This window comes from Pteronotus mesoamericanus, unplaced genomic scaffold, assembly GCF_021234165.1.
Source record: "Pteronotus mesoamericanus isolate MK-2021 breed Mesoamerican mustached bat unplaced genomic scaffold, CSHL_Meso_final contig_1242, whole genome shotgun sequence".
Taxonomy (NCBI): Eukaryota; Metazoa; Chordata; class Mammalia; order Chiroptera; family Mormoopidae; genus Pteronotus; species Pteronotus mesoamericanus.
In genome coordinates, this window is record NW_026555053.1 from 2,058,178 (window position 1) to 2,085,447 (window position 27,270).

General features: G+C 52.9%; 2 protein-coding genes across 3 annotated transcripts in view; both read right to left on the reverse strand.

Moving 5' to 3' along the window:
• ADAMTSL3 (ADAMTS like 3) overlaps nucleotides 1–14,097 on the reverse strand; it is a 143,461-nt gene extending 129,364 nt beyond the window's left edge. The window contains exons 1-2 of the mRNA XM_054589091.1: nucleotides 13,969–14,097; nucleotides 12,557–12,659 (exon numbers count right to left, since the gene is read on the reverse strand). Coding sequence (XP_054445066.1) covers nucleotides 12,557–12,625 — 69 coding nt within the window. The 5' untranslated portion in view covers nucleotides 12,626–12,659; nucleotides 13,969–14,097. The remainder of the gene's footprint in view (nucleotides 1–12,556; nucleotides 12,660–13,968) is intronic.
• Nucleotides 14,098–21,642: 7,545 nt separating this feature from the next.
• The window catches only part of SH3GL3 (SH3 domain containing GRB2 like 3, endophilin A3), a 37,504-nt gene continuing 31,876 nt past the window's right edge, over nucleotides 21,643–27,270 (reverse strand). For both annotated transcript variants that reach the window (XM_054588474.1, XM_054588466.1), the window contains one exon: nucleotides 21,643–22,271. In XM_054588474.1, the coding sequence (XP_054444449.1) occupies nucleotides 22,066–22,271 (206 nt within the window). In that variant the 3' untranslated portion in view covers nucleotides 21,643–22,065. The remainder of the gene's footprint in view (nucleotides 22,272–27,270) is intronic.

Below are 27,270 nucleotides of genomic sequence, written 5' to 3' on the forward strand. Positions count from 1 at the left end.
GAAGTCAGACATTTTGCTAGAACACGCAGGTGTCCCCATGAGCATGTTCTGCCCCTGTCCCGACTCCCACCCAGTGAGAGCCCTTGCAGGCTCAAGTCTCTCTTCATTCAAGAAAACACAGCTAGTGAGCATGCAAGACGCAACGAGTCTGAACTGAGGCGAGCTGTACGCATCAAATAAACACTTGATTTTAAAGACTTCGTATGAAAAAAGGTGAAGGGTTTCATGAAAAATTTTTACGTTGACTGAATGTTGAAAATGATAATATTTGGATATTTTGCGTACTATGAAATATAGTACTAAAATTAATTTTCGCCTGTGTCTTTCACTTTCACGTGGCTACTAGAAAATGTCAAGTTACAAACGTGGCTTGAATTACATTTCTGTTGGACACTCCACAGGACCCTGGATCAGTTTACTTCCCTGAACGCTCCAAGAAGGAACAGCTGGGTGTTTCCCATACTCCTTACTCTCCAAGATACTCTCATGGGTTCAAGACTAAGCAGATGGTACCAAAAGAGGTTCAGGAAGACAGAGTCAAGACCTCATGGCATTGCAGGCTCCATGCCTAAGACAGGGTCCACTCCCACAGCGATTAACCAGCTCTTTGACGTTGAGGATGCCGGCATCAACAACAAATCAGTGTGGAAGACGTACATGCAACAAATGCTGCAGTGGAGCTGAACAACCAAATTCAACTTGACTCTTGGAACAAGAAACCGAAGAACAGCTCAAACATTCTAAGCACATTGTGTGCGACCAAAGACAAGAAACATCTTCCACGTCCCCCATTGTTGCAGCTGCAATGCAAACAGAATCTGAACACTGTGACTACAACTATTGCTTGTACTTAGTTGACATAAGGCGGTTCCTACAAATCTCTGCGTCCCCTCTCATAGCACATCCGTGCCAACAGGGAAGAATGGTCCGATTCTTCTGTTGGTTGTGTTTAGGAGTAACTAAAATGCACGCGAATCACAAGCTTTCCTTGTGAGGAAAGCAGTCTACATCCTTGTTTAAAAACAGTTCTGTTCCGATGAAACACGTCTTTAAGTCTTCAGAAGGAAAAATGGTGTAGCAGGGGCGCAAAGCTTGTCTGCTTCCACTCAGGGGTTTGTGACAGGTTGTAAAAGCGGCGCAGTGATCGGCTTCGGGCAGAACTCACGCTGCGGCGATGAGGCCAGAGCAGGAGGAAGGAGGCGGCGGGACGGGCCGGGGCCAGGGAGAGGCTGGGAAGAGCCGTCGTGGGGTTCCCCACGCCCACTGGGGAGCCATAGGGAGAAACGGTCCCACGTGGCCGGGCTCCCGGCTCTCACTTCGCTGCCATTCGTCTGGGAGAGTACGAGAGCAGGAAGAAACAGCCGCATCACCCAGCACGGATAATGTGCCACACACATTCTAGACGTTCCGCGTAGCTTATCTAAGTTAACCTCCCCTCAACCGTGTGAGGCAGTTAGTATCGGCCTCCTTTTTCAAATATGGGGGGAAACGGAAGTTCTGCCATATTTAAAAAAGAGAGTAGAGAGAGTTGTCCAGTGTCATGGTTAGTAAGTGGTAGAGTCTGGTGGGAAACTCATTCATTTCCTCTTCACAGGGCCAGACGGGATATAACGTAATTTTCTCGCGTAAAAAAATTTATGCGGCTAACCATTCAGAAGAAGATGTAACAGGAAAACTGGGCGGCATTCCGGTAGGAGCAGCCATGCCAAATGGCAAACCAGAAACGATCAGATGAATAAAGAGCCATCGTCCATTCATTCAGCGAATGTTTCTGAACATCTGCCACGTGCCACCCCTGCTCCGGGCTCACCGGATTTCACACTGTTTAACAGAACAGACCCAAATCCCTGCTCTCCAGGAATTTATCCGCTAGGGAGAAACGACGTTCCAATTCAAATGAACATTTCTTTTCATCGTAAGCGGTAACGATAGAGAGAAAAGGTATATAACCAATAAAGGATTAGTATCTAGTATATCTAAGTGATGTCTACAAAGAAATGAGAGGACATGGAACAAAAACTCATGGCAAACGGTAAGAAAACAAGCAATTTGCAGACGTGGAAATCCCAGTGCCAGACAACACAATCCACCCCAGCCCTTGGAGGAAACAGCCACATACAAGGGCAGAGTGCAAACACAGCGGCGCCCACCTTGCGGAGGACAATCGGAAGGTCTGACCCAGTATCGACTTTCTTCCAAACTCCCCACTAACGCGGGCTTCGTCTTGGCTCCACAGAATGACTGGTTTTATTGAGCCAATACCTCCAGCTGAATTTGGGGCCCAAGCCCAAATATCGCCAAGCGCATTGCCTTATACTCCGCAACCTCCGACTAACCCCAGGCGGGCCCACCCGACCGCGCGCCGGGTAACGGCCGAGGGAGAAGAGTAGATGGGAGGCAAATCAGAATAGACTCCCATTTCTTTACAAGTTATAAACAACACGTGTTTGTAACTGAAGAAATAAACACAGCTCCCTTCTGAAAAAGCAAACATTTATAGGAAAGTCATTAGATGACATCTGTGTGCTGGCGGAAAACTGAAGGGAAACAGCATGATCCCGGCCAAGGCCAGGGAAAGACCAATGAGAGTATTTAGACGACAGCACGGTCATGTGTCCTTGAACAATAAACAGACGGGGACCCCCTCCGCCCTCTGACACTACAGCTCTCCATCTACACACCCAATGCCTCCTCCTGCGATGCCCTGCTCAGCTGCCTCCTCGCCCGTAGCGCCCACTGCAAGAGGGACAATACCAGGTGGGCTCCCTTGGCAGACTGAACATGTTGGGGAAGAAAGGGAAAAAGGGGTGGCTGTCTAGTCTCATGGGATAGAAGAACGAGTGAGAAAAGAAAAGAAAGAAAAGAAGTCGAAAAAGATGTGCCTAAGGGAGAGACAGGTTGGGTGACTCAGCCATTTGCCACGGACAGTGATGTCGCTGGTTGTCCAGAGCAAGACACCAAATGGGCGAGAGGAGGGTCGCTAGCCTGAGCTCTGACCCCCACGGGTTCTGAGGCCACGGTGAGGTCTGCTTTGCGCTCCGTGATCTCTGATGTTCTGTTTAGCCTGGGTTTTTCCACACCACTGGTCTACCCCGTGAGCCCACCCCCCCAGAGTCAAAGGTCAAAGAGGGACATGGAGGGACATTCCACCAAAAAACACAGGAACCCTACAGGTGCGTGCACCCGAAGACAGAGCTTCAAAATACCTGGAGCAAACACCGAGAAAACTGAAAGGAAAAAGAGCCAAATGCGTAATTTTGGTTGGGGATTTCAACACCCTTCTCTCAGCAATTGATTCAATAACTAGACAGAAAAATCATCCAGGAGAGAGAAGAACTAAACAACATCATCAACCAACAAAATAAATGTAATTGGCATTTAAAGAACCCAACAACAGCAGCTGGACGTCCATAGTCAAAAGTAGTCTTGACCTCACACACCTCACACAAATCAATTTGCAATGGATCATGAATTTAAACATGGGCATGTACAGCGATAAAACTTGTAGATGAAAACAGAGGAGAGAAAAACAATGATGAGAAACGCTTCCATCTCACAAAGAGAACAAAACCCTGGACATGAAAACCGGAGACATACTAACCGATATTACTTATGAATACAGATACGCTGCTTCTCGATGAAATATGTGCAAACCAAATCCAGCTGAACGCTAACAAGACAATGTATCACGGTGAAGTACAGTTAATGCCAAAAAGACAAGGATGATTCAATACTAGAGAGTCTATGAACGTGATTCATCTTGTCAGTAAGTCGGAGGAGTAAAAGATGACCAACCATCTAGACGCGCTGAAGAACCCTGCTGGCCAGCAGCTGGGAAGTCCAGCGTCACGCGTACACAACAGCTGGCCCGGGGGGGACCCCCTCACCCCAGGGGAGCAGAGCTACTCCAGGTGGCAGCCAACCCGACTCTGTGCTAGGGAGGCTCATTTATCAACCCCTCTCTCCAACCAAACGTCAGGGACACAGAATCATTGAATCCGCGCAGGAGACAGAGAGCAGGGTCTACAAGCAAGGGCAGTTTTTTCCAAACTGTACATACAGCCCTTTACTGGGGCATGAAATTCATTTATTAGATCTTAGCTAGACATTTTTTTTTTCATGGTACCACTTGGAGTTAAAGGGATGACAAAGCAAACAGGACAGTGAGTCACTCACAGGAAGGAAAAGTGCGGTTTCTTGAAACCTCGACTCCAGTAACAAGAATACACACACATGCACATGCATTGAGTCATGATGTTAATCAGTTCACTTCTCCCCGGGGGTCACAGACAACAAGCTGAAGTAACACTGGACTAGGGGTCGAGAGGAATCCACTTCTAGGCTTCTACTTGCTATAGACTCAGGGTGAGGGTGGACGGTACGAGCGATACAGGACGGGCAGCCTCCCCGTCCCACACGAACACCTGTCTCACCAAGGAAAGCTGGTGTTACACAGTGAACGCACACGGAGCTCCAACGCCTCATTCACGTTGACTCATCCCAATTCAGTGATGCTAGTTTATAACGATGGCGTGGGCACAGTGATTGAAGCACACTTTCCAGGGGTAACACAGACTCAATGCAAAGCCTGGTTTGGCCAGATTCGATTAGATTATTCTTCAAAGCTATTCCCACCCACCCTGACACCGCACAGTGAACGACCGCCAGTTCGATTCCCAGTCAGGGCACATGGTTCAGTCCCCAGTTGGAGCACATGTGAGAAAACAGAAGGCAATCGATCAATGTTTCTCGCACGTCACTGTTTCTCTCCCTCTCTCTCTCCCTCCCTTCCCCTCTCTCTAAAAACTTAATAAAATCTTTTAAGGAGGTATTGCCACCCCTCCCCCCCTCCCCGCCACCTGCGCACGCGTGTGCACAACCTCTCTGAGAGGAGCACACTTGCCCACTCCAGTGACTCAGGGCCTGGCCATATAACCTGCTCTCGCCTCCGAGCAGGTGAGGGCACGTCCCTACCCCGACTAAGGCTTCGCCGACGTGAGTGGCTTTGGCCAGCGGCGTCCTAGCAGAAAGGACACAGAGAATGAAAAAGAAAGTGTGTTTGTAGCGGCCATTGTTTGCAACGGCAAAATACAGATCGGCCCACATGTTCGGCAGCCAAGAATCAGTTCATAAAATGTTACCTCATGACACAATACTGAGGACATTAAATGCTAGTATAGAAAAAGATTTAATGGCACATAGAAATGGTCTTCATGTTGTTAACTAAAATGTTACAAACCAAATATGGTGCAATCACTTTTTATAAAATACATATACATATGTTAACCTTCTAAAAAGAATATTAAAAGTAAATACCACAAAATCCTAACTGGTAGAATTAAATGTGATTTTTTTTTCCTTTTTGTTCTTTCCTGTGTTTTCCACATTTTTACAACGAAAACATTTTATATTTTTAAATAAGGGGTGGAGGACACAACGGAAATTTCGAAAGAGAAAGTGAAGAGAACTTAGAGTCCTTTCATCTTACAGGAAGCGTTTTCTTAATAAAATAGAGTTCTCCCAGGCATGTAAATTATTCTCTAAACAAAACGCTATTTCACTTCTAACCGAGGGTGTGGAGAAAAAACGCAGCTCTGAGGACAGGACCGCCGGGCCGTACGGCGCGCACGGGCTGGAGCTGTTCGGTGCTGACAAATTCCAGAAAGTAATTGCAGAAAATACTTGGAGAGGAAATTGCTTTATGCTGCCATGCTATTTATGGAAATTAGCATCTTTGTAAAAATAAACGGAGAGCAATGACCGCCATAAGCCTTGAAATGTGGTTTCCATAAGGTGTTAGCTCTGGGGCAGTGAAGGGACCGCGCGGTTCCTTTCCTTTCTGTGAAGAAACAATTACCTATAATTGGTTTTTTCCTCTTGTCTCTTTAATCCCGCCCTTTCTCTTTGGCTCCTTCCCCACAGAGAACATATATACTGAATACTCACTTTGCTCAAAAAGAAAAAAGTCCTTTCCACTGATCCTGTTCCTCTCTCAGAGGAGATCATTCATTTCCTTCATTCGGGGCCTCCCCGTCCACCATCCACACTGTCCCCTGAAACGGCTCGTTCACACACAACCGACCAAATCACAAGGCCAGGGTGAATTTTCACCCTCCGGGGCCCCCTAAGACTTGCTCGAAACCTCAAGGAATTTTCAATTTCTCACTCTCTCTCTCTGCCAATCCCACGTAATCACTTGTCTCAAGTTCCATCCCTTCAGGTTCTTAAATGGTTTCCATATTCACATCCTCTCATCCATGACTCAGACCTGACCCACTCACTCTAGTGAACAGAGCGACGGTCTCCCCGAGACTGATCTGGCCCGGTGCCAGCAGCCCGCCCTGGGCCGGGGGCCCACATGCGCCCCCGGGGGTCCTCGGAGTCTTCCCGGTGCCTCCCACCGCCTCCACCACCTCCTGATCCACGCCCCCGGGCCACAGGCTGCCTGCTGCGGGAAGTCCTCTTTATCCCGTGGGTCCCGCGTACTCCTCAGGGTCCCCCCGAGGGTAGCCACAAACTGCCTTAATCGCCCCTCTCGCACACCCCTTGCTGCCATGCACCCTACTCTTCACACATATGGTCTCAACGGACACAGAGAAGAAAAAACAGATGGAAGAGACATTTCTGAGGCGGAACAAATGGGTACAGAGTTGGGGCAACAGAAAAGGACACCCCCGGAGAGAGCCCAGGATCCTGGCTCCAGGGTCTCATGACAAAGGAGCCAGGCCCCGAGTCAGAGCTGGGGAGACCGGGACTCAAAGCCCCGGGACTTCCAGGTGGAGGGGCCACCCCTGGAGGACACACCGCCTCGAACTCATTCATGGAAGAGGCAGACAGAAGCCTCTCACTTCGGAGGGGTCCTCCAGTTTAAAAAAAACAGAAACAAACACAAACAGAACAGAGTTATCAAAACGGTACTTTGTACTCGGCGCTCACACTTAACAGTTCCTGTAAAATAATGGACAACGTTTTACCTTTTCAGCGTATCCACGATCCTCATCGAAGAGAACGTCAAAAGCCTAAATTGGAGAGTCTGAATCATTCTGAGACCTGGGTCACCCCCCGGAAGAACCTCGGGCAGAGGCCGCTGAGAGAGCGACTCAGGGGTCCAGGGACAACGCAGGGAGCGAAGAAGAAGAGGGCAAAGGGTGAGACAGAGCCAGAGATGGGCCAAAGAAGGAGGCGGAGGTAGAAGCCAGAGAGGCAGCAAGAGGACACGGAGCCAGGTGTCACAGATGTCACGCCAGGAGGGAGCGCCCCTTCATTCTCCCACGACGCTCCCTCTGGAGATGCCCGACGACCCGCCTGCAGCAGCAGGCCGTGGGGTCCACTCGTTCACAAGGTGGAGTCTGCATTCAGGGCAGGCTCAGGCCTTTCTGCTCAGACCCCGTCGTCCGTGTCGACGTGGCGTGGACACGCATCCAAGGTCGCTGTGGAGGGCAAGGCCTCACGGGAGGCCCATTTCCCACACAGACCCCCCAAGGGCCGGGACACCCACACCCGGGACCGAAGAGGGCAAAGCGGGGAAGGCCACAGTGTGTGCCAAATGCAGAGGAGGGCACGTTCCACTAAGAAGAACTGTTCTAAGGAGATATTCAAATAAGTGAGCCAAGAGTGGGCATGAGATGTTCATTGCAAGTGGCTGAAAGCAAACTCAAGTGTATAAACCATCCTGGAAAGGACTCACACAGCCAATAAAGAGATAGTTCATTTAAACAAATTACAGTATTGTGGTATACCCCCAAGTGCAATGAATCCATGCATTCCAAATGAAAATGCTGCTGTATATGTACTGACACAAAGACACTGAGGATGATATACTGACTGAAAAAAGTGACGTAGAAGAACAGTACGTTTAGCATGATCCTACTTACCAAAACATACACATGTATTTACATCGCAGTTATGCGTGGAAAAAGTCTGGAAGATTGCACATGAAAATGATAGTAGTTGTTACCTGGGTGGTAGTATCAGGTAAAATTTTTATTTTGATTTTCCCTTCCTTTATCTCTATCTTCTACTTTTCTACAACTTAAATGTTCCATGTGCATAGTCTATCTGCTTGTGGTCAATGCCTCTAGACACAGAATATCAAGCTACAGCAAGGGGCTCAATCAACCGTCATCCACTCGAACCTGTTCCCCTGGACAGAGAATGGCAGGAAAAGCGCCCCAGAACTTGGCTCGGCAGTGCTGAAGGAGGAGGATCAGAAGCTATGGAGACCATGCAGACGAGAGTGAGGAGAGAAAGAGATGAAAAGGGTGCAAAGAGAAAAAAAAAAAGTCCTACCACAAATTAATTGGCAGCAGAAAAAGCTCTTGTAAAAGGCTGATATAAGTGTTTACGAGTCACTCACCATAACCCCCTGGGACCCCAATTCACTCATGAGGAAACTGACGCAGGCTACCATCACAGACTGAGTCAGCCACCCTCCCTCTCCTGGGTCAGAAGAGGGGTTGGGAGGAGGTGGGGGGTCTCTGTACCTCAAGACCACCAAAGGGGCAGGGGCAAGAGAGAAAGCTGAAGGCCAGAATTAACGTTTGGGGTGTCAGAGCAGGGAGAAGTGCCCCCAAGGGCAGGGCTGACACCAAGACAGGCACCACTCATAACCACCATGATGACAACCACACAGACGAAAATGCCATCGAGACCAGAAGAGCCAAAATGTCCAGGATCTCTGAGGCCAGCACCACTGCTGCTAGCAGAACTGACGAGACCAGAATGTTAGATTAAGATCAGAATCAACACCACAGCCCAAAAAACACCAGAGAGAACCCCTGAGACCAGAGCCACCAAGAACCACCTAAAACAGCACTTCAAATGTGAGACCAGAACCACTGTAACCACAGGCACCAGAACTGTAATCTGTCTAATTTTAGTATTGAGGTATTCATGGAGGCCTTTTCCAGTGCCGAAAACACTGGATTTTAGGACTCAAAGCTGATGACAACGAGGGCCCCACGTGGTTAAGAGGTACGGACCTAAGACGGGCGTCTCCCTCAGAAATCACTAAGAAGAGGCAGAGAGGCCCTATTTTCACCAGCCCCCACCTCTCTGCCCTGCTAATCTCTAAGATGGGCAGAGATTCACTGAAGGAAAAGAGCACCATGCACAGAAATTCAGGGTACTTTCAAGGAGAGACTGGCAATCCACTCCCCCCCGGTGACTATCCACTCAGACTGGATCTGGTCTGCCCCCAGACTTACCACAGCAAGAAACAGAGAACCGAAGGGCGTTGGCGGGACCGAAAGAGGAGGCAGAATGCTACACCCACACTGTCTGCACACCAGGGATGCACGCATTTCCTGCGGATCGGTGGACAGCGCCAACCCCCAGCAGCCTGAGGCAAGGCTCAGCTGCACCTCCTGCCTCAGGAAAGGGAGGTCCTGCAGGATTCCACAAGGTTCACACATGCTGCTCAGAGGGCAGAGCGTCCATAAGAGCCAGAGAGGTAGTGGTGACTAGCAGAAAGGGGTATCCAGTTAAATAAAGAGCTGTTTGCTTTCCTCTCTGATTCCGCTCCTTGTCTCTAACCTCCAAAACACTGGACCCAGAATAATGAAAAGGAAGGCGTGCCGTGACTGGGTGGCTCCTTTGGTTGGAAGGTTGCCCTGTACGTCAAAAGGTTACGGGTTCAATCCCTGGTCAGGGCGCATTCAGAAAGCAACTGATCTGTATTTCTCTCATCAATGTTCCCTGTCTCTTTTTCTTTCTCTGTCTCTCAAATCAATAAACATATACTCAGGTAAGGGAGGGAGGGAGGGAGGGAGGGAGGGACGGACCCAGAGCTAGTCCTCACCCCTGGTGGTGATGAGGAAGCTGACTGAGCATGGCTCCACTTCGGGGACCTAGGGCCACGCCGCACTTCAACTAGATACAAGGGAGATGAGACACAAATTAAGTGTGGGATCAAAATTTTAAACTGGACTGGGATTTCAGTAAATGGAACCCCAAGACTTCACGGGACCGGGTTCGATGAAGCATGCCTGCAGCCTGCGGCGGGCTCCACATTTAGGTCCCAGTGAGGCGGGACTTCTTGACGAAGGCGGCTGGAAGGGAGAGCTGGAACAGGAGCAGCTGTCTGCTCAGGGGAGATCGGGGTCTCCGGAGAGAGGACCTGGAGACACAGCAAGCTCCCAGAGTCCCCCGAGACAGGAGGAGAACAACCTTTCCAGCTGTCCGGGTGAGGGGAACAGCGAGCGCCCCCAGAAAGGACCGGTGAGGAGCTAGAAAAGAACAAGCCTGCTGACCTCATAGTTGGCTCTGCCATCTGTCATAATTACTTGTGCTCAGTGAATACAAGAGTTTACATTTTAGCTGATTTAATAAAGAAAATCCAGTTTTTACTCCATTAGTTGGCACATCCCACACTCTTTGACATTCAGCCTCACAGGCGTATTAATTCTCTACCAGCTACCTGGGGGTAGCATTAATAAGGCAAGGGGACGTACTAAAGAACAGCTTTAAAGACCCCCGAACACCAAAATCCCCAGGAACCTCAGAGAGCAGGCTGTGAATCCTACCCAGGCCACCACTGGGGAAATAACAAAGTGTCCAAAGCAACGGCAGATCCCCAGGACTGACCTACCCTTCACCAGAATTCTCCCAGGGCCCAAAATGGGACCTTCCTGGCCAACCCCGCCCACACCTGCAGGCCCCGCCCCTGAGATCAGGCCCCGCCCCTCCCAGCCTCTGCAGCATCTTCTCTCCACAGTTTATGCTTCGCGAGGGCCCCCTACAGCTTCCCAACGAAATGACAGGCCCTGAGCTTATTTCTAAGTAACTGTTCAGAGCGCTAACATTTACTGTTCACTCATTAGGTGCCAGGCACTGTTTCTGTTTGGTTGTGCTTGTCATTTTCTTCTACTGTACAATGATTTAACTGGTCTCTATGAGGTAGATTCTGCCCCCGTCCCTGCACAGATGTGGAAACCGAGATGCAGAGGTGTCTGCGGGACACGCCGGGAGGTGGTGCTGGGATTTGAACAGGAGACGCTGTGGGTGATGAAGACCGCTGGCCCAGAACCCCCTTTTACGACGTTCTGTGCACACCGCCCCATACATGGAAACACGCTGCCAGCAGCTCACAGGTATGGAAAAATCCAAAAGAGGTTAGTGAATGTTACAAGCTGGGCACACACGGACCTTGGCCAAAGGTCAACAGCCAGCCTCAAAGAACATTCAGATCGTGTAGGGTGAAAGAAGACAACGTGAAACTCCGCGTCTGGAAGCCCTGGCCCCACGTGACCAGGAACAACTCTCTGAAGCTCCACGAGCCCGTTTCAGACCAGCAGGTGGGTTGGAAACGCAAAGGTCTGCTTTTCAGCCACATACTGCACCTCGCTGACCAGGGAACCACAAAATCACCTCGAATACTTTTGCTCTGACAAAAGACCTCTATGAAAATATGATTACAGGGCAGCATCAACAAAATGGGAAAACAAGAGAGATGTCCTTTGCTAAGCAGTTCTCATGAGTCACCGAAATCATGGGACACAGGAGACGAAAGAGGCCTTAGAAACAGAGTCCAAGAGAGGCAGAGAAGTCTGACTAATGGCCCCCAAGTGCATCTCTATTCCCGGGTGCATGCTCACATAACAGATGTTTAAGCCCCTGTGAAGTGCCAGGCCCTCTGCTAGGCCCAGAGAGTTCTCAGGCCACCACACCATGTGCCAGAGAATCATGTCTTCGGGGAGGTAGCTTCCTCATTTGAATTTACACAGGGCACCCAGTGGGCTAGCCTGTTCTAATGCACCCAGCGTCAAATAGGAGCAGCTCTCAGGACACAGTCCTGACGAAGTTGTCTCCTGAACCTTTAGCTCTGGAGCTACAAAGTGCTTGACCACACCCGGGCTACACACACATCTGTCTGACTTTCAATGCTTGGAAAACTAGGAGATTTCCTAGGAAACCTGGACGGTCCGGCTCTCTTGAAAAACGGGAAGATCTGGTAAGTGTGGGCTTGTGTCCCCACTCGGCGGCGATCGGCTGGAGTTGGGTAGAAGTGGCTCTGAGTAAGTGAAGCATGTGCCACCCACTTGGCCACTGTCTCCACCTCTCCCGACTGTCTCTCAGGCAAGGCTGGAGTCACTCTTATCAGCAAACGAGGACTCAAAAAATGAGCTGGGTCCTCCCAGACTAGTGGGAAAGACAGGACTCTTAAAACAAACAAACAAACAACAACAACAACAAAAAAAAAAACGCAAGAGAGAGTGGTGTGTGTTGACAGAGGTAAACTTAGAATACTTACTTAGCAGCTGAGCTAACGCCAGACCCTGAACTCTCCCCATTCCTTGGGCCGGGCTCCCAGCAGACAGCTACTCTAGACTGTCCCAAGTCACCTCTGGCACATGGAACCCACCGTGGCATTAAAGCCCTTGCCCAGGACTCAGGGAGGACCCAAAGGACTGGGGTTATTCTCATAGGGAAGTCAACCTAGGAGACCAGGTCGGAGGCCAGAGAAAAGATTATACTCTCTCTGGTACCTCAGGGGACCTAGAATAAAGCTCCTGAGTAAACAGAGGCTGCATCCCGTGCCCCTCTCCCTCCCTGTTACCTGCAGGCGAGCAGAGGGCGGGAAGACCATCCATAGCAGCAGCCACCAGGGGCCCTTGCAGGAAGCCATGGGGTCTGGTGTCCTGGAGGGTCTCAGGTGAAGCCTATAAAAGAGGAAATAGTTGGTTTCCTACCAGCTCCGGCCCCAGGTGCAGCTCCCTTCCGTCAGAGTGAGGTTGGAAAGGTTCGCGTTGGTCCAGGATGGGGCCGCCTCCCACAGGGCACAGGCTGCCTGGGGCTCTCTGTGGGCTGAGTCCACATCCAGGTCAGGAGGGCAGTTGGACCTGCCTCATGTGCGCAGCGCGCGGCGGGTTCTCCAGAGGCCGCGGCATCTCCGCACCAGCCACTTTCCAACTCCTCTGTCGGCAGCAGGGTGTGGCTATTGGCAAACAACTCAGGAAGCCAACACGGAGCCAAGGGGCAGGGCACCTGCCAGCTTCTGCTACTTCAGGCAAAAAATGAGTCTAAGGCCAACAAAGCCACCCCAAAGAGGGGAAGGGACCTGCCTGAGGTCCCACAGCAAGGTGGTGACAATTCCCGGGCTGCAGTGCAAACCTTCTGAAAGCTCAAGGCTTTGCCCGCCGATGACACGGGGCGCCCTCAGCGCCCCAAGCTGCAGCCGGAGAGGCCGGCGAGGCAGCCAGCGGCCTCCCGAAGCGGGGGCGGAGGGAAGCCCGCAGAGACCCGGTGACACCCGGAGGGCCGTGGGGAGTGCTTCAGAGTCCCCCCGAGAATTCGCGGCCAAATCAGGGCGAGCCGAGACTGGAAAAGCCGAAGTCACCCTCGCCCAGCGCTTCGCCTCGCGGGCGCCTTGGCGGAGCCGGTGTCCGGGGGCGGGTCGGTGGCTCCTCTCCATCTGGAGAAAGCATTAAGGGCCCGGCCTAATGCGATCCGCAAATGTGCTGCTGCTTCCGACCCGGGGCGGCACCTCCGGGCTGCAGGGAGGCGGCGGGCCGGGGACCCCGCGCCCCGCACCCGCTCACGGGCACGGCCGCCCCGGCGGCGCGCGGCCTCGGCTGCCCGCGGCCACGTTGTCGCTCCTCCGGCGGCCGCCGCCGCGCCCTGTCACCCCGCGAGGCCAACCTGCGGGACCTTCCGACGCCCGAGGCTTCTGGCTGCCGTCCACCCGTTTCTAACTAGACGCCCCCCAAACCTGAAAGACCTCCCTCAAAAAGCACTCCAGAGCGCCCCTCCGCCCGCGCAGAGCCCCGCACGTCCCTCCCCGAAGCCTCCAGACTCCGCGGAGGGGTTCAGTTTGGGGTTTGTTTTTTTTTTTTTTCTCTCTGTTTTAGCATTGCCAAGTCACTGACATCTTTATTTTTAAAGTTGGAATTGTCAAATAAGTCCACAGCGTCCCCGACCCGGGTCTTACCCGCTGGGAGAGCCGCCCTCGTTCCCGCGCCGAGCACCCACCTGGCGCCGCGGACGCTTCTGGAACAGGCAGTGCGGGCGGCGCGGGCTGGGCGCGCGCTGAGGAGAGACGGCCAGGCGGCCCCGTCGACCCCTGGTGCGCACTGCGGGCCCGGACCTTCCCCTTCGCCGGCCTCCAGCCCGCCGCGCCGCCGCCGCGAAGTTAAATGGGGCCGGGACGGGCCGCCCCGCCTCCCCCGCCCCTGCGGGCGCGCGGCGCAGCGCTGGCCCCGGCCCAGAGCGCAGGGCGCGCGCCGCCACCTGCACCGCCCGGCAAGTGCACGGCGCGCCCGGCGCCGCCCGCCGGCGCCCTCCGCCCGCGCGGGGTCGTCGGCGCGCAGGGAGCGCGAGGGGCCCGGCCCGGCGCTCGGAGCGCGCGGGGCCGCGGCGACGGCGAGACGCGGCTGGAACGCTCCTGCGCCCGCTTCCTGGAAGCCACTCCTCGCCCGGGCCGGCCGCCAGGCGTGGTGCCAGAGCCGGGGTTGCCGACGCCGACGCCGACGCCGACGCCGCCGGCGGCCGCGCTGGGGAAAGGCGGCCGCGCGCGAGCCAGCCGGGGCGCCCCGCCCCCGCCGGAGCCCGAGTGGGGATGCCGCCCCCACCCCCACCCGGCTCGGCCCGGGCGCCGGCTCTGCTCTGCCGGCCCAGCGGCCACACGGACGTTTGCCCGGAACCGCTGGCTCGTGCCTGTGCTCAGGCGCTCTCGGCCAGGCATGACTGAAGCCGGAGACCGGTGCCCCTCCCGGCGCCCGGCGCAGGGGCCGCGGGACTCCAGTGAGCTCGCCGCCCGCCGACACCTGGCTGCCAGAGACCAGGAGCCACCTCATAGGAGCCGAGCTTGGCTGCCCCAGCAGTGGGGCGTCCAGGCCTGTGATTTGGGGTGGGAATGGGGAAGGGGTGTCCGGGACCAGGGTGAATTTCCTGCGGACTTTTAGAAGTGAAGAGAACTAGGGCGAAATGTTTGTTGCCGGCGTTGGCCCAGCCTCGGTGGTATAAAGCCAAAGGACAGGGGATTGCACTGAAGTCCGTTGTATGCCCCCACCCAAGCACCACGGCCAGCATTTGCTTGGGTGCGCAGTGTGTGCCGGCCGCTGTGCCGACGCCCTCGCGTGCCGCTAAGTGCACCTGTGGCATCGGTTAGTGGCCTCAGTCCCATTTCGCCCAGGAAGATGCAGGCTCAGGGGAGTCATAACCGGCACAGAGTGATACGCAAAGCCAGGATTGGAACCTGTAGCTCTTCTGTGGTTGGCACATTCCCGGTGGCGTTACAGCTTTTTACCAAAGGAGCTGGCCCTGTCTGCCTGCGTCCTTATGTCCCTTCCTCAGTCTGGTGACTTCCTGTGGCCAAGAGGAGGATCTCAAGACCATCTCCCCGCCCCATGCAGAACGCCTGGAACCTGGCGGGAAGGGAGCAGAGGGCAGGCATTCAGTGTGAAGGGGCCAGAGGGGCAGGAGACAGGGAGGCCCCTCAGTGGGTGCTGGAGGGTTGGGCTGAATCTGGCCGAGTCCACCTGTGCACCTTTGAGTCTCCTCAGTCACCGTGGTTATATGTTCCATAAAGTGGCGGAATTTGTCAACACGGAACCATAGCTCCTTGGGGAATTACGGAATTAGGTTCCTGCTAGCCTCTGGTCACACCGTTTTGTCACCCGATACATGTCATTGGTTGTGTGTTTCTCTTTCAAAACATGTTATTTAACCTATATTGCTCATTCACTAACATTGAACTCACAGCACGGCACCTCATGCCTGAAGGAAGCTTATCGGACACAGGTATCTTACTCACGTAAGGCAGGATTTGCTCCATAGGGCCAGGCCAGCCTTCGTCTGCTTAGGGCCAGAGAGCACCGCAGCACTGCTCCTGGGGGCCCCTTTAAGCAGTGAAATCACCCATAAAAGATAAAAATGTGAAAAGTGCCTTAACATAGGCCATAAAAGGACACTCGTTAGGGTCCTGGCCAGCTAGCTCAGTTGGTTAGAGTGTCGTGCAGATACGCCAAGGTTATGGGTTCGATCCCTGGTCAGGACACATAAAGGATGAACCAACAAGTACGTCAATAAGTGGAACGAGTCGATGTCTCTCTCCCCCCCCCCTTTCCTCTCTAAAATCAATAAATAATTTTTTAGTGTTAAATAAAAGGACACTTGCTGACAAGAAGCCCATGTGTTGCCTTGTTCTATGTCCGCTGGCAACACACAGAGCAGGCAACTCCAAATTCTCCCCCCTCCTCCAATGACATGAAAGGGCTGCATGTATTGATTTGGGGACTGCAAATAAAATGTAACCAGTAGGTGAAGTCACAAATGCAGAATCTGCAAACACGGAGGGCTGACTGGGTGTGCCGCTCAGACCAGGGTGTCGGGAGAGGAACAACGAGGAACTTTGAGAACTCGATGCACCAGGCCCTTGACTTGTATTAACTCAGTCATCGCTCTGGCCTACCGGGCAGGTGTGATTTTCACTCCATTTTACAAATAAGGAGGCGGATGCAGAACGGCTTAGCACCGTGTGTTCTCAGCAACCAGACTCGAGCACTGTTCACATCACTCACATCCTCAAACCGGCCCTGGCGTATCATGGGGTCTGGTGCAAAAATCACATGAATATTCAAGAGGAAATGGAGAATTCAAAGAGATATTATGCTTCGCAGTGGCAGCTGTGTGGAGCGGAGTTCCCAGCGCGTGCAATTCAAGAAGACACGGAGAAGGCCTTTGGAGTCGGGGCGGGGGGAGCTCGTTGGTAACATTGGAGCCACTGGGCTCTAAGGTATGAATGGCTCAGCGGGACTTCCTGTCTCTTTTTCCCTCCAGCAGCTCCGATTCTTGAGCCGGCCTCCCTCCTGCGGGTGCCTCACACTAAGTCCGGAGGCCGGGACTGACCCTCTCTCTGTCTAGTATCAAGCAAACCCACTCAAGAAACAGTTGGTCAGGCGAGGAAGCAGAAGCCATTGCCAATACCCTGCTGGAAGTTCTGCCTTCCTGCTCACCTAGCAGGTCCAGCAGTCCTGCCTGTGTGGCTGAAGCTCCACGGGTTAGGAGAACAGGGAGCTCTGGAGAGCTGAGGGCACTCGGGGACAGCTGGCTGGACCTCCCGGGTCCCCTCCCACGTTCACCACCTAACTACCCCATGAGAGCTCTGCGTGCCAAGGTTGCCCTGGGCTTCTCTGGTTGGGGACAGTCAGCGATGCTGAGGGGAGAGAGGAGTCTCTGACATGTAGGCAAGAGGCAGATCTTACGCAGAAGGTAGGCTCAGCTGGTGACCACGTTCTCCCTGTCCAGAGTGGGGTCCTTCCTTGGGAAAGAAATTTGCTTCATGAAACGTATTCGCGTCTTCCCTGACTGTCAACGTTCTCCATTAACATCCCGAACGTGCAAAATTAGGAAGTTTCAGTAGGTTCTTCCAGCGTAGCTTCTGGGATCGTTTGTATACTTTGCCTGGATAAATGGCTTTTTATCTGAGTGTGGCACTAGCTGTCTCACCCTCAGGCCACCATAGCAGCGCAGGAAGAGCTGCCAGGCCTCCCGCGACCTCAGGTCCACTGACGGCACGGGGCAGCCACGAGGTCTCCCTCCAGACCACGGACTCTTGCTTTGCACATAGTTCTAATGTCTCGTTCATATCTAGCTTTCAAGAGTAAATCAGAGGGCCTAAGATAGAGACACCCTGCCGGCTAGGAGAAGGCACACAGACAACAGAACCGCACTACAGAAATGCTACACGAGGCTCCAAAGAAGGAACAAATCCTGTCGTCTGTCCGCTGGCGTTTTCTCCACCTGAGATCTGTGTGTCACCGCACAGTACTGGGCTCAGGGTGGTGCGTCCAGCTTACCTATCAACGCTCCTGCCCATGACTGACTGTCCAGAGAGGAACGGAAGCACGTGCTACCTTTTAGAAAAATGTTCACTCACAAAAGGGTTACGTGTAAGAAAAAGAAAACACCACCAAGCAATACATAGGCCTTCAACTATTCTTCACACTTGGCTGTCTGCAAAGGTCATGTCGAGCACATCACCTCCGACCTCTCGAGGAAGCCAGGGTTTTACTGTAGAAGCAATTAATTTGAGCACGCGAACAGAGTGCAAGGTACTCCGTACACTTTACTGTTTGAAAGTGGACACCCGTTTTCTCGCAAGTCATCAGGAAGAGCTGGGCACAGAAGCGTCCTCTCCGGGGCTGACTGCGGGTCGCTCACCCTGCCCCACGGAACAGGCCCCGCCTGTTTGGTCTGCGTCCCTGCGCGGCCCTGACTCTCTCCACTTGGCAATATTTGGGTTGGACACACCACAAAGGAATACTTGAGAAGCCTTTTCTCAACTATAAGTTCAATAAAAACATTTCCATGTATTAAGTTTTGCAAAACACACTTAACGTTGGGAGGATTTAAATAGCCAATTAAGCATTTTTATCCCTTGTTTACCAAGGCCCCAGCAAGAAGTGTTCTATATGGATGAGTGCGAAGAACCCATTTTCCACAGATCCCGCCGTCCACGTGCGGTCAGCTTTCGGCCTAAAGAACAACTCGGCTGCGCGCCGTGCAGTGGGATAGGCATCAACCAATGGCCTACTTTGCGCCAGGCGTGTGCTAAGTCTTCGGAGCACAATGGCATAAGGAGCAAATGAGATTCGATGGGAAAAATGCAGGCCCGATCCTGCATCAGCGGTAGTGGGGAAACAAAGAAAAGTTCGATTTGAGAGTGGTTAGGTAGAACCGATGCGACTTTGGGACTTACAGGAGGGAGGGAGACAAGTCCAACCTGCTGCCCCAATTTCTGACATGGGCCAGGCGTGGTGGCTGCCAGCGTTATTCACTGATGTGGGAAACACAAGAGCAGGAGGAACGTGGGGGGGGGAGGGCAGAGCCGAGAGGATGGCTTCACCAGGAGCCCTGTGAGTTGGAAACGCCTGGGGGTCTAGAACCAGGAAGACCGCCTGGGCTGGCGATTTTGTTCTGTGACTTGACAGCACGGGATGCGTCCCTGAAGCTGCAGGAGCTGAGAGTGCAGGTACAAACTGGCTACCCATCCATCCACCCTCTACCTGTACTTCCGATTATCAGGAATTTCTCAATGTTCTGTAATGCGCAGGGAATATGTTAAAATTCCCTCTAAATGGGCAAAAACATGAAAGCTCTTTTTCTTAAAAACACAAAACCAAGAAGCGATGACTGGGACCCACTTTTGACGTCTACCTGTCTGCGCCATTCGCTGCTATGGCTCAGCGGCTCCAGCCAAACGATGTTCCCTCAGCTCGGGTCCTCGCTCTTCCACTGTGGACTTGAGCCTGAAAGACACGCCCCGCAGGCCCTGAACCCTCCAAGGTCAGTCTGACACAATCCCAGCCGGGGCCTTTGGTTTACCATCAAAGCAAGAGTGGGCCTCACTCTGCGTTTCCCATGAAATTGCTAAATGCTACTTCATGAATTGTGGGCCGGGCAGTGTATTTTTATTGTTGTTTTGAAAAAATAAGAAAGAAACCAAAAGACGTCATGAAACAAATATCACCAAATTCATGTGTGGGGTCAGGCAAACTGGGAACAAAACGTCCCATGTCCTGCCAAGCACAAATAAAGCAAATGAAGGAGAAATCTTTAAAAACTGTTACTGACGTGAAGTTTCAGGTCAGGTAAGACTTCTGATCCAAGAAGGCGATTTGAGCCCAAATGGTTGCCTCAAGCCACCCAGTCCCCCACTGAAATCACCACATGGAGATGACAGAAATTTCTATATTAATGCTCAGAACTGGGGAAGGGAGTCATCCCACAAATGAGACTCAGAGGCTCCAGATGCAGCTGTAGCCATGGCAACAATGCCCGCCCCCACCCCAGGACAAGGGAAGAGAGCTGTGCGCTGTGAGCGCCTCCTTTGACCCTGTCAAGAGGAAGACCAGTCTGGAAATAAATCATGTGACAAGTATAAAAGAGAGTAACTAAGACAGGTGCGCCATATTGCCATCCCCTCTCTGCCATCAGAGATGCAGCAGGACAGACGTGTTCTTGATTCCACCTGCAGCCACGGAGTAAAGTCAGTGGGAAGGGCTCTGTCCCTGCGGGACTAGGGGGGTGTCTGATGGCCGTGGGCCCAGCCAGCAGACCGCTCGGCTCTCAGCCAAGGCTACTCGCTCTGACTCAGCGTCTTAGATGGCAGGTTAGACATCAGCTCCCGTCTGTCTGACCCGTGTCAGATGCCTCTGTTCATCTCAGGAGGGACAGGGCTCCCATTGGTTGGAAGCACAGACACACTTGCCTTGTTAACCCCCGATATTGCTCAAGGCACCGTCCTCTACTCACCTAAAGCCCTGTCCTCAGTCCCAACTGCACCTTAGGATCAGCTGAGGGTTTTAAAAAATGAGCGAGGCCCAGGCCTGCCCCAATCACTTAAGTCACAAGGCAGGGGGGAAGGCCGGGCGTTTTTCTGAAGGAGCTCGGACTTAGCGCACAGGGAGAGCTGGGCAGCTCTTACCTAAACCATCTGAACTACCCGGCACAAGGTTCCCACACAAGCAAACTCCCAGGGCGAAGATACATGAGAGGCAGCCTTTTTTCCAACAAAACAGAAGCCCTCTTGTCTTTTTTGTCTAATACTAAAGCCCACATTTCTATAGGTAGCGTTGCCATCGGAACCTCCAAGACCGACAAACACAACAAGTGTGTGTGCATGGCGGGGTGGGGTGGGCGGCCACGGACGGCATGTTCGTGCAGAAAAGTCGGGGTGCCGCTGGGTCCGCCTGCCGCGGACCTGGGTGGGAAATCAATGCTCATCCGCCCAGTGGGGGAAACAGCCTCGTGGTTGACAGGCCTAACTGACCAAACACAACAGAGGGAGGGAAAACTATCCAACGTGTGCAACGTCTGGACAGCTGAGCGGCGGGCCTGAGCAGAGACCACAGAAAGTTGTCACAGAGAAAGACACAATTGCCCGTATGCCAATGTCCACGGGCACCTGCCCGGGCCCCAGTGCCAGCCTCTCCCGTGGGCCACTGTAACGCCTGAACACGCCCACCCACACCAGCCCCAACGTCCCTGCACACGTATGCCAGACGTTGGCATTTAAAGAGGCCCGATTAAAAACCAAGCGAGAAGACAACAGATGAGAAATACGGAAACCAAACCCGTGTTATTCCTGGAGGTGAAATCAGAACGTGTAGCTCAGCTCCCTGGGCCGTGTCAGTCCGACCCCCACAATCGCCCGCACTGAGCCACCCTGTCAGGGGCCCGGAGCACCCCAGGCCCCACTTCTAGGGCGGGGTCTTTATCTCTAAGCGCACAGCGTGGCCAGGAGGGATGCAGAACGTGGCTCTCGGCAGACAGGCCAAGTCCTACAGGGAGGAGGAGAGGGAGCCTCTGGTCGACCCATACGCTTCTCGCTAAACTCAGGAATCCAATCGCAGCTGCTCTGGGTGGAGCTGGAGGGAAGCTTGAGTGAGGCTGTTATAGAGATGAACCCGACCGAGCAGGGACAGACCTGAGCCCGATCCGGAAGGAGGTGTGAGCGTTCGAGTCGGGCGCAGCGTGAAGGCCCACTCAGGGGCCTGCTGACGAGGTCAGGAGCCAGCAGCTCAGCATCCCTGCTGTGCTCCCGGTCAGCTGCGGGGCACGGGAGTTGGCAGCTGGAACACGGCGCTTACAAATCAACTCAACGTTAAGAATAACCAAGGCCACGCACCAACACACTGTCGCATTTATTGGGCTATTTAAGGTCAGCAAAAACACGACGCAGGGGGACCACCAGCTGCCCTCAGTCATGTCAGGAAAGAGAGTATTCAGCATTTCTTCGTTTTGAATTTTGCGTTTGGCAATTCGCTGACGTAACTGCAATGGGTGCGGTTTATTTTTAGCAACCACAAGGACATCCATTTGTAGAACCAATGGCTTGTAGGGCAACAAGCAAAAAAAAAAAAGAAAACTGCGTCTTCGTGTAACTACGACAAGGAGGTCATTTATACAAATGAAATTGATATAAAATACGTTATAAAGGGAACACACATACAAAAAGTCGTGAAGCCGGTCACAGCAGGAGGTTGTCCCAGACCGCCACGCGGGGAGAGCACGGGTGGGAACTCATCTCGGTTACGAGAGCGCGTCCGGAGTCTGAGCACGCGTTCACTGAGGTAAAGGCACAATCACGTCCACATAATTAATGGGGAAGAATCCGGACTCCCCGCGCAGCATCCCTTCGTACCAGTTCTCGTCGATCTGATTCGTGAGCGTAATGATGTCCCCTTCTTTAAATCCTAATTCTCCTTGGTTTTCTGGCTCAAAGTCATACAGGCCACGGCAGCAGGGCTGGTCCAGGGGAGCGTGGGAGCCTGTCCGCACCACATGGAGACAAAAAAGCACACGTTAACATGACCGGTTATACACGGAGACCTGCCGAGGCGGGGGCTGGCCCTTGCCTTTCTCCGCCCAGCCCCCCGGGGCTGGCTTGTGGCCTCTGTCCTCCTCAGCTATCCCAGAGGCACCCTCCTGACCTCCAGGGCCCAGCGCTTCTCTCCTTGGTCTCCCAGCCAGGAATGCCAGCCCAGCCTGCCCTCCTGAAGCAGCCACACAGCCCTGCCCGGCCCCAGGGACGTCTGCAGCTGCAGGACCAGCCCCCGCCCTCAGGGGCTTCGAGTTTCTCTGTGGAGACTGGACGCTGCGCGTAAAACACTGAAAGGACCAAAATGAGGCGGCGTCACTCATGGCTCAGACGCTTGGAAGGGAGGGCAGCAGGAAAGGCCTGGGTGTGCGGGGATGGCCCCGGAGCCAGCGACCAGGAGCTTGAACCCTTACAGGCCGGCCTGACTTCACGGGAGGTCCCAGGGTCAGAGGGTACTGACCCCGGAGTTCTCAGGGTAACGTTTTTAAAAAGAAATACTTTTTAAATTTCAAAACTAAAACACGGATATGGTAGAAAATGAGAAAACAAAAGGACAAAGACACACGCAAAATTAAGAAGAGGCAGCTGTAACCCACTAACACAGACACAACCGACATTGAACTCGCATTCTTGCGTAAAAGCTGCCAGGCAGCTTTATGGATGTGTTTGCGGATGTACTTACATACAGTCATTTTCATTTAAAAAAAAACTTTCTATATATTATAGTGAGCATCTTTCCAGGTTACTTTTCATCACTGACCAGTTGTCAACTCTGTTACTAGAACATAACGCCTTTACCGATACAGTATTGGATATGTGAGAACCCTTTCATCTTCCTTCCTTCCGTCCTCCCTTCTTTCCCCTCTCTTCCTTCCTTCATTCCTTCCTATTTTTTCTTCTGCTTTTTCTTGCTTTCATAGATAACGGTGAAAATTACCCTAATACACATGTATTTACAAACGTGTACAATTATTCCTGAGGGTAAACCTCTAGGAAGGACTGTGCTATCCCTAGAACATAAATTTTTCCAGGACTTTTAACATTTATTAGCTATTTATTTATCTGTCATTCTTTACACTGAACGCTGTTATACTGTAAATATTAAGCCTTTATCTGTCCGAGCATGTTTACCAGCTTACCATCTGGGTTGTCTATTTTGTTTTGAGAAAGGGGGTTCTGGTTTCTGGCACATACAGAAATTTCTAACAGCATCACCAGTCAAATTGATCAAATGTTTCATTCATGGTTTCTCTTCCACATTTATACATAAATGTTCAACTAGATTTATCCCAGTTTTTTAATTTAATTTTTCACATGAACTTTTCCTTGTCATCTATGTGGGATTTGGCAAAGTGAGGTATTATTTGTTTTAATAATGTATCAGCAATTATCTCCTCACATTTTATTATACAACCCATTCTTTCCCCCACTTTTATCTTTTTTGTATATTTAATCATCATAAGCACTTAGACCTATTTTAAGATTTTTGTATCTTGCTTCTCTGATCCATTTCGGTGACCGCCATATTGTTTAAAATATTGTGGCTTTAAAATAAATGTTAACAACTAGTAAAGCGTGTCCCTGTCCTTACATTTCTATTTCAAAATTTCCTATTTTCACAAAACCATTCAACCAGGTAAGCTTCAGGAGCAACGTATCAAGTTTCCCCCCACAAAAATCTCATTTTGATTTTAACTGGGCCATATTTTTGACTACTCATAGGATTAATTTTATAAGATTCTTAAAAAAACGAATGTCGATGGCATGCCTTGCGGACACCACAGATTTACGCGGTGCATACTGTTATCCTATGGCTAGACTGAGTTCGTTGCTATTTAAGAGTTTCGTATTTGTATTTAAAGATGAAATTACTTTCTTTTTATATTCTGGTCAGGTCTTGGTATCATGTTAATTTTATAAAATAAATGAAACTATTCTATTTTCTCAAATAGTCAAACTAGAAGATTTGGGGGGGAAAGCGCCCCAGATTATCTCGGCCTATGGATTTCTGAACGTAGAACGCCTTCTAGGAGAGGCTGTGGATAGCGACTCAGTGCGTCTGGGAGATGAGGTCCCCCCACTCCAGTTTGCTAAGGCCCCCAAAGGGGACCCGTGGCCTCAGAGGTGGGTCCCCACTGTTCCAAACCACCGGGCAGTCTTGGGGGGCCCCGCCTTAAACACAAAATGTCAGTAATGCTAGAAGGGTGCCAGTGGGTGTCCCACAAATGCTCCTCTTTCTGAAAAGGAGCCCAAATGTGACATCAGGGCTCCAAAGCCCAGCCCGTGAGCTGTCCCCACCCCCTGACGTCACCGCCTCCAGGATCTATGACACCGCTGAGTGCTGCCAAAGACCTAATCACACTGACCCCGGGCTGCTGATACATCTTTCCCTCGCATCCCAAAAGCTCCCTGCGCGGACGGACAGGCCACGGGGGGCCTGCCCTTCTCCAAGCCACCACCTCCCAGTGCTCTCATGGGTGTGCCTTGCACGCGCGCAGCGACCCAATCAGGGAACCCCCCACCCGCCATCTGCCTCCACCTGTGCCAAGCAAGGGACCCTGGCCGCTCTGCCCGCTCAGGTTTTCTTGGAGCTGGAAGGAGACCAACAGGCTTATCACACTCCATCAGCGAGTGAACCCGAAACCCAGCGTCTCGCCTGAGAACGCGGCGTGGTGAGAGCCTTGGGCAAGCCTTCCCTGACTGCGGCCCGAGCGCCCGGCTCTCCGGCTGCGTCTGTGCAGCCCGAGGCCCAAGGGCGGCTCCCCCCGGCGTGGGCACAGGGCACATCCACACCAGGGCTTGGGCAGCTGTCTCCGTGGACACACCCAGCGGGGTGACATGCTGAAACAACACCCAGGGCGCTTGCCATCCCGGTCGCTTTGGCGGCCTGGGCGCTCGACCTGGGGAGCTGCAGCCTCGCTTACTTAGGGAGAGGAGGATGGAACCTGCACGGGAACAAAGCATCCAATGTTTAGCTTTTCGGTTCCAAACTAATGCCATTTCAGTTGGGAAGTGCTGTGAACGCCAAGGCTTTCTGGCTTTTGTGCCCGAGCCAGAGAAGCTTTTATGAGATTTGACACAGAGAGCGAGAGAGAGAGAAGAGAGAGAGAGCGTGAGAGTCACTGAAACTTCTGGGTTCCTAGGAACCAGAGCTTGAAGAACTCAGAGCGTCACGATTTTATTACGAGCTGTGGAGAGGGAAGGGCTGTTTCCAGAGAAATAAGTTCTTGCTGAAGGCAGGGAAGGGGAGTAGAGAGGGAAGAGGGTGGGCAGGAGGAAGAGAGGCTCCCCGAATTCAACCCTGGGGTTCAGGGACTGAGTCCCCTCGCCCCCGGGAGCTCTGGGGCCGGCTGAGCCCCGTGGGGATGGAGAGAAGGGGTCTCAAGGGGCCACCAGCTCCCGATGAACTGAGAGCACAGCTGTGCTGGGGAGGCCCTGGACAGAGGTGGCCTGGGGGTGGCCCAGGGGCAGACAGCTGCCCACCCAGAGGCCCAGCCTGAGGGAACGTGTTATCTCAGCTGTGGCCACGGTTAAGACCCGCAGGACAGGCCTCCTCACCTGCCCCGGGGATGGCCTGTACATGCCCCATTGCACCCAGGCACCACCTTGGGGTAGAGAGGGCGGGGGGAGAGGATCTGTGAGGAAAAAACCAACAGCTCCGATCAAGGAATTTCAGCTGAACTGCCTGGGTTTAAATCCCGCCTTGCCAAAGCAATAAACGGATAGCCTACACTTTCTATGGGAAGATACCGCGTTACCTGGACATGGCAAGATTTCATTTTTTTTCACCATTAGAAGAAATGGAAAAAGATTTGGTTTCTGTTTTTTGTTGGTTTTTTTTTTTTGTTTTTGTTTTTGTTTTTTGTTTTTTGTTTGGCCAACTGTAGAAATGGAAAAAAGCTCACGTTGTTTAGTTGTTTCTGCCTTTGGTCAAAATGGAGGCTCCTCGGCCACCTCAGGTCGGTTAAAGAGAAACGAAGTCTCCGTCCACCCGAGTGACGGTGTGGATTTTCCCGCCAAAAACAGGTACGACACCGTCAGCAGGGATGGGACCGAGAGCCCAGGCAGAAGCAGCGACATTGCTCAGAGGGGTCTTTCAAACGGCACTCGACACCCGCACGGGCAGGGCGCCGAGGTTGTTTCCTCCTCCTCCCGAGGCCCCGCTGAACGTCCCGGGAGCGCGGAGGTGGGAGACCCCCGGTCCTCCTCGGAAAGGCGCTGAGATGAGAGATGATTTTAACCGAGGAAAGGAAGTGGGTCTGCGGAATGCTGAGTGTCCACGCTCCGGCGCACACCGTCGGGGAGAAGGGAAGGGGAGGAGACCCTAACACGGGGCGTTGGGGGCGGCAGGGAGGGGAGCCATGTGCTCCCTAAAATAAGCGACCCTTCCCTCTTGGCAATAATACACTCCCGTTCCTAACACTGCAGGGTCCCCTCTGATTTTTACAGCAGGAAAGTTCTTTGGAGCGCCCACCCCACCCCACCCTGCCGTCCCCCCGTCCCTGATGCCCGGGGCCTCGCACCTCGGACATGCCGGGCACATTCTGTGCTGGCGGGGGCCCCATGATTCTTCAGCCCCAGTCAGTTACGGGGACGGAATAACCACCCCTGGTGAGTAGGGTTTGTCACCCGCCGGGGCCATGTCCTAAGTGGGTTTAATTCTCAGGGAAGCCCTCTCGTAGGTGCCGTCCTCTCCCGGGGGCGAGGGATGGACAGTGAAGTGGGCAGAGGCTCAGAGCCAGGGAGCGGCAGGAACCGCCCTCCACGCGCACACTCGGTGCATTTGGTCACTCTCTCCCGGACCCTTCCCCGCAAAAGCCCCGCCTAGGAGTGTAGGCCCAGTTTCCGAGCCAGCCCCAGCCTGGGGGTGTCCGTCAGCGGGGCTGGGCAGGAGCTGTGGGCCCCTGCCTTGGAGCTCCGTCCACCTAAACCCTCCTGAGCCCCACGAG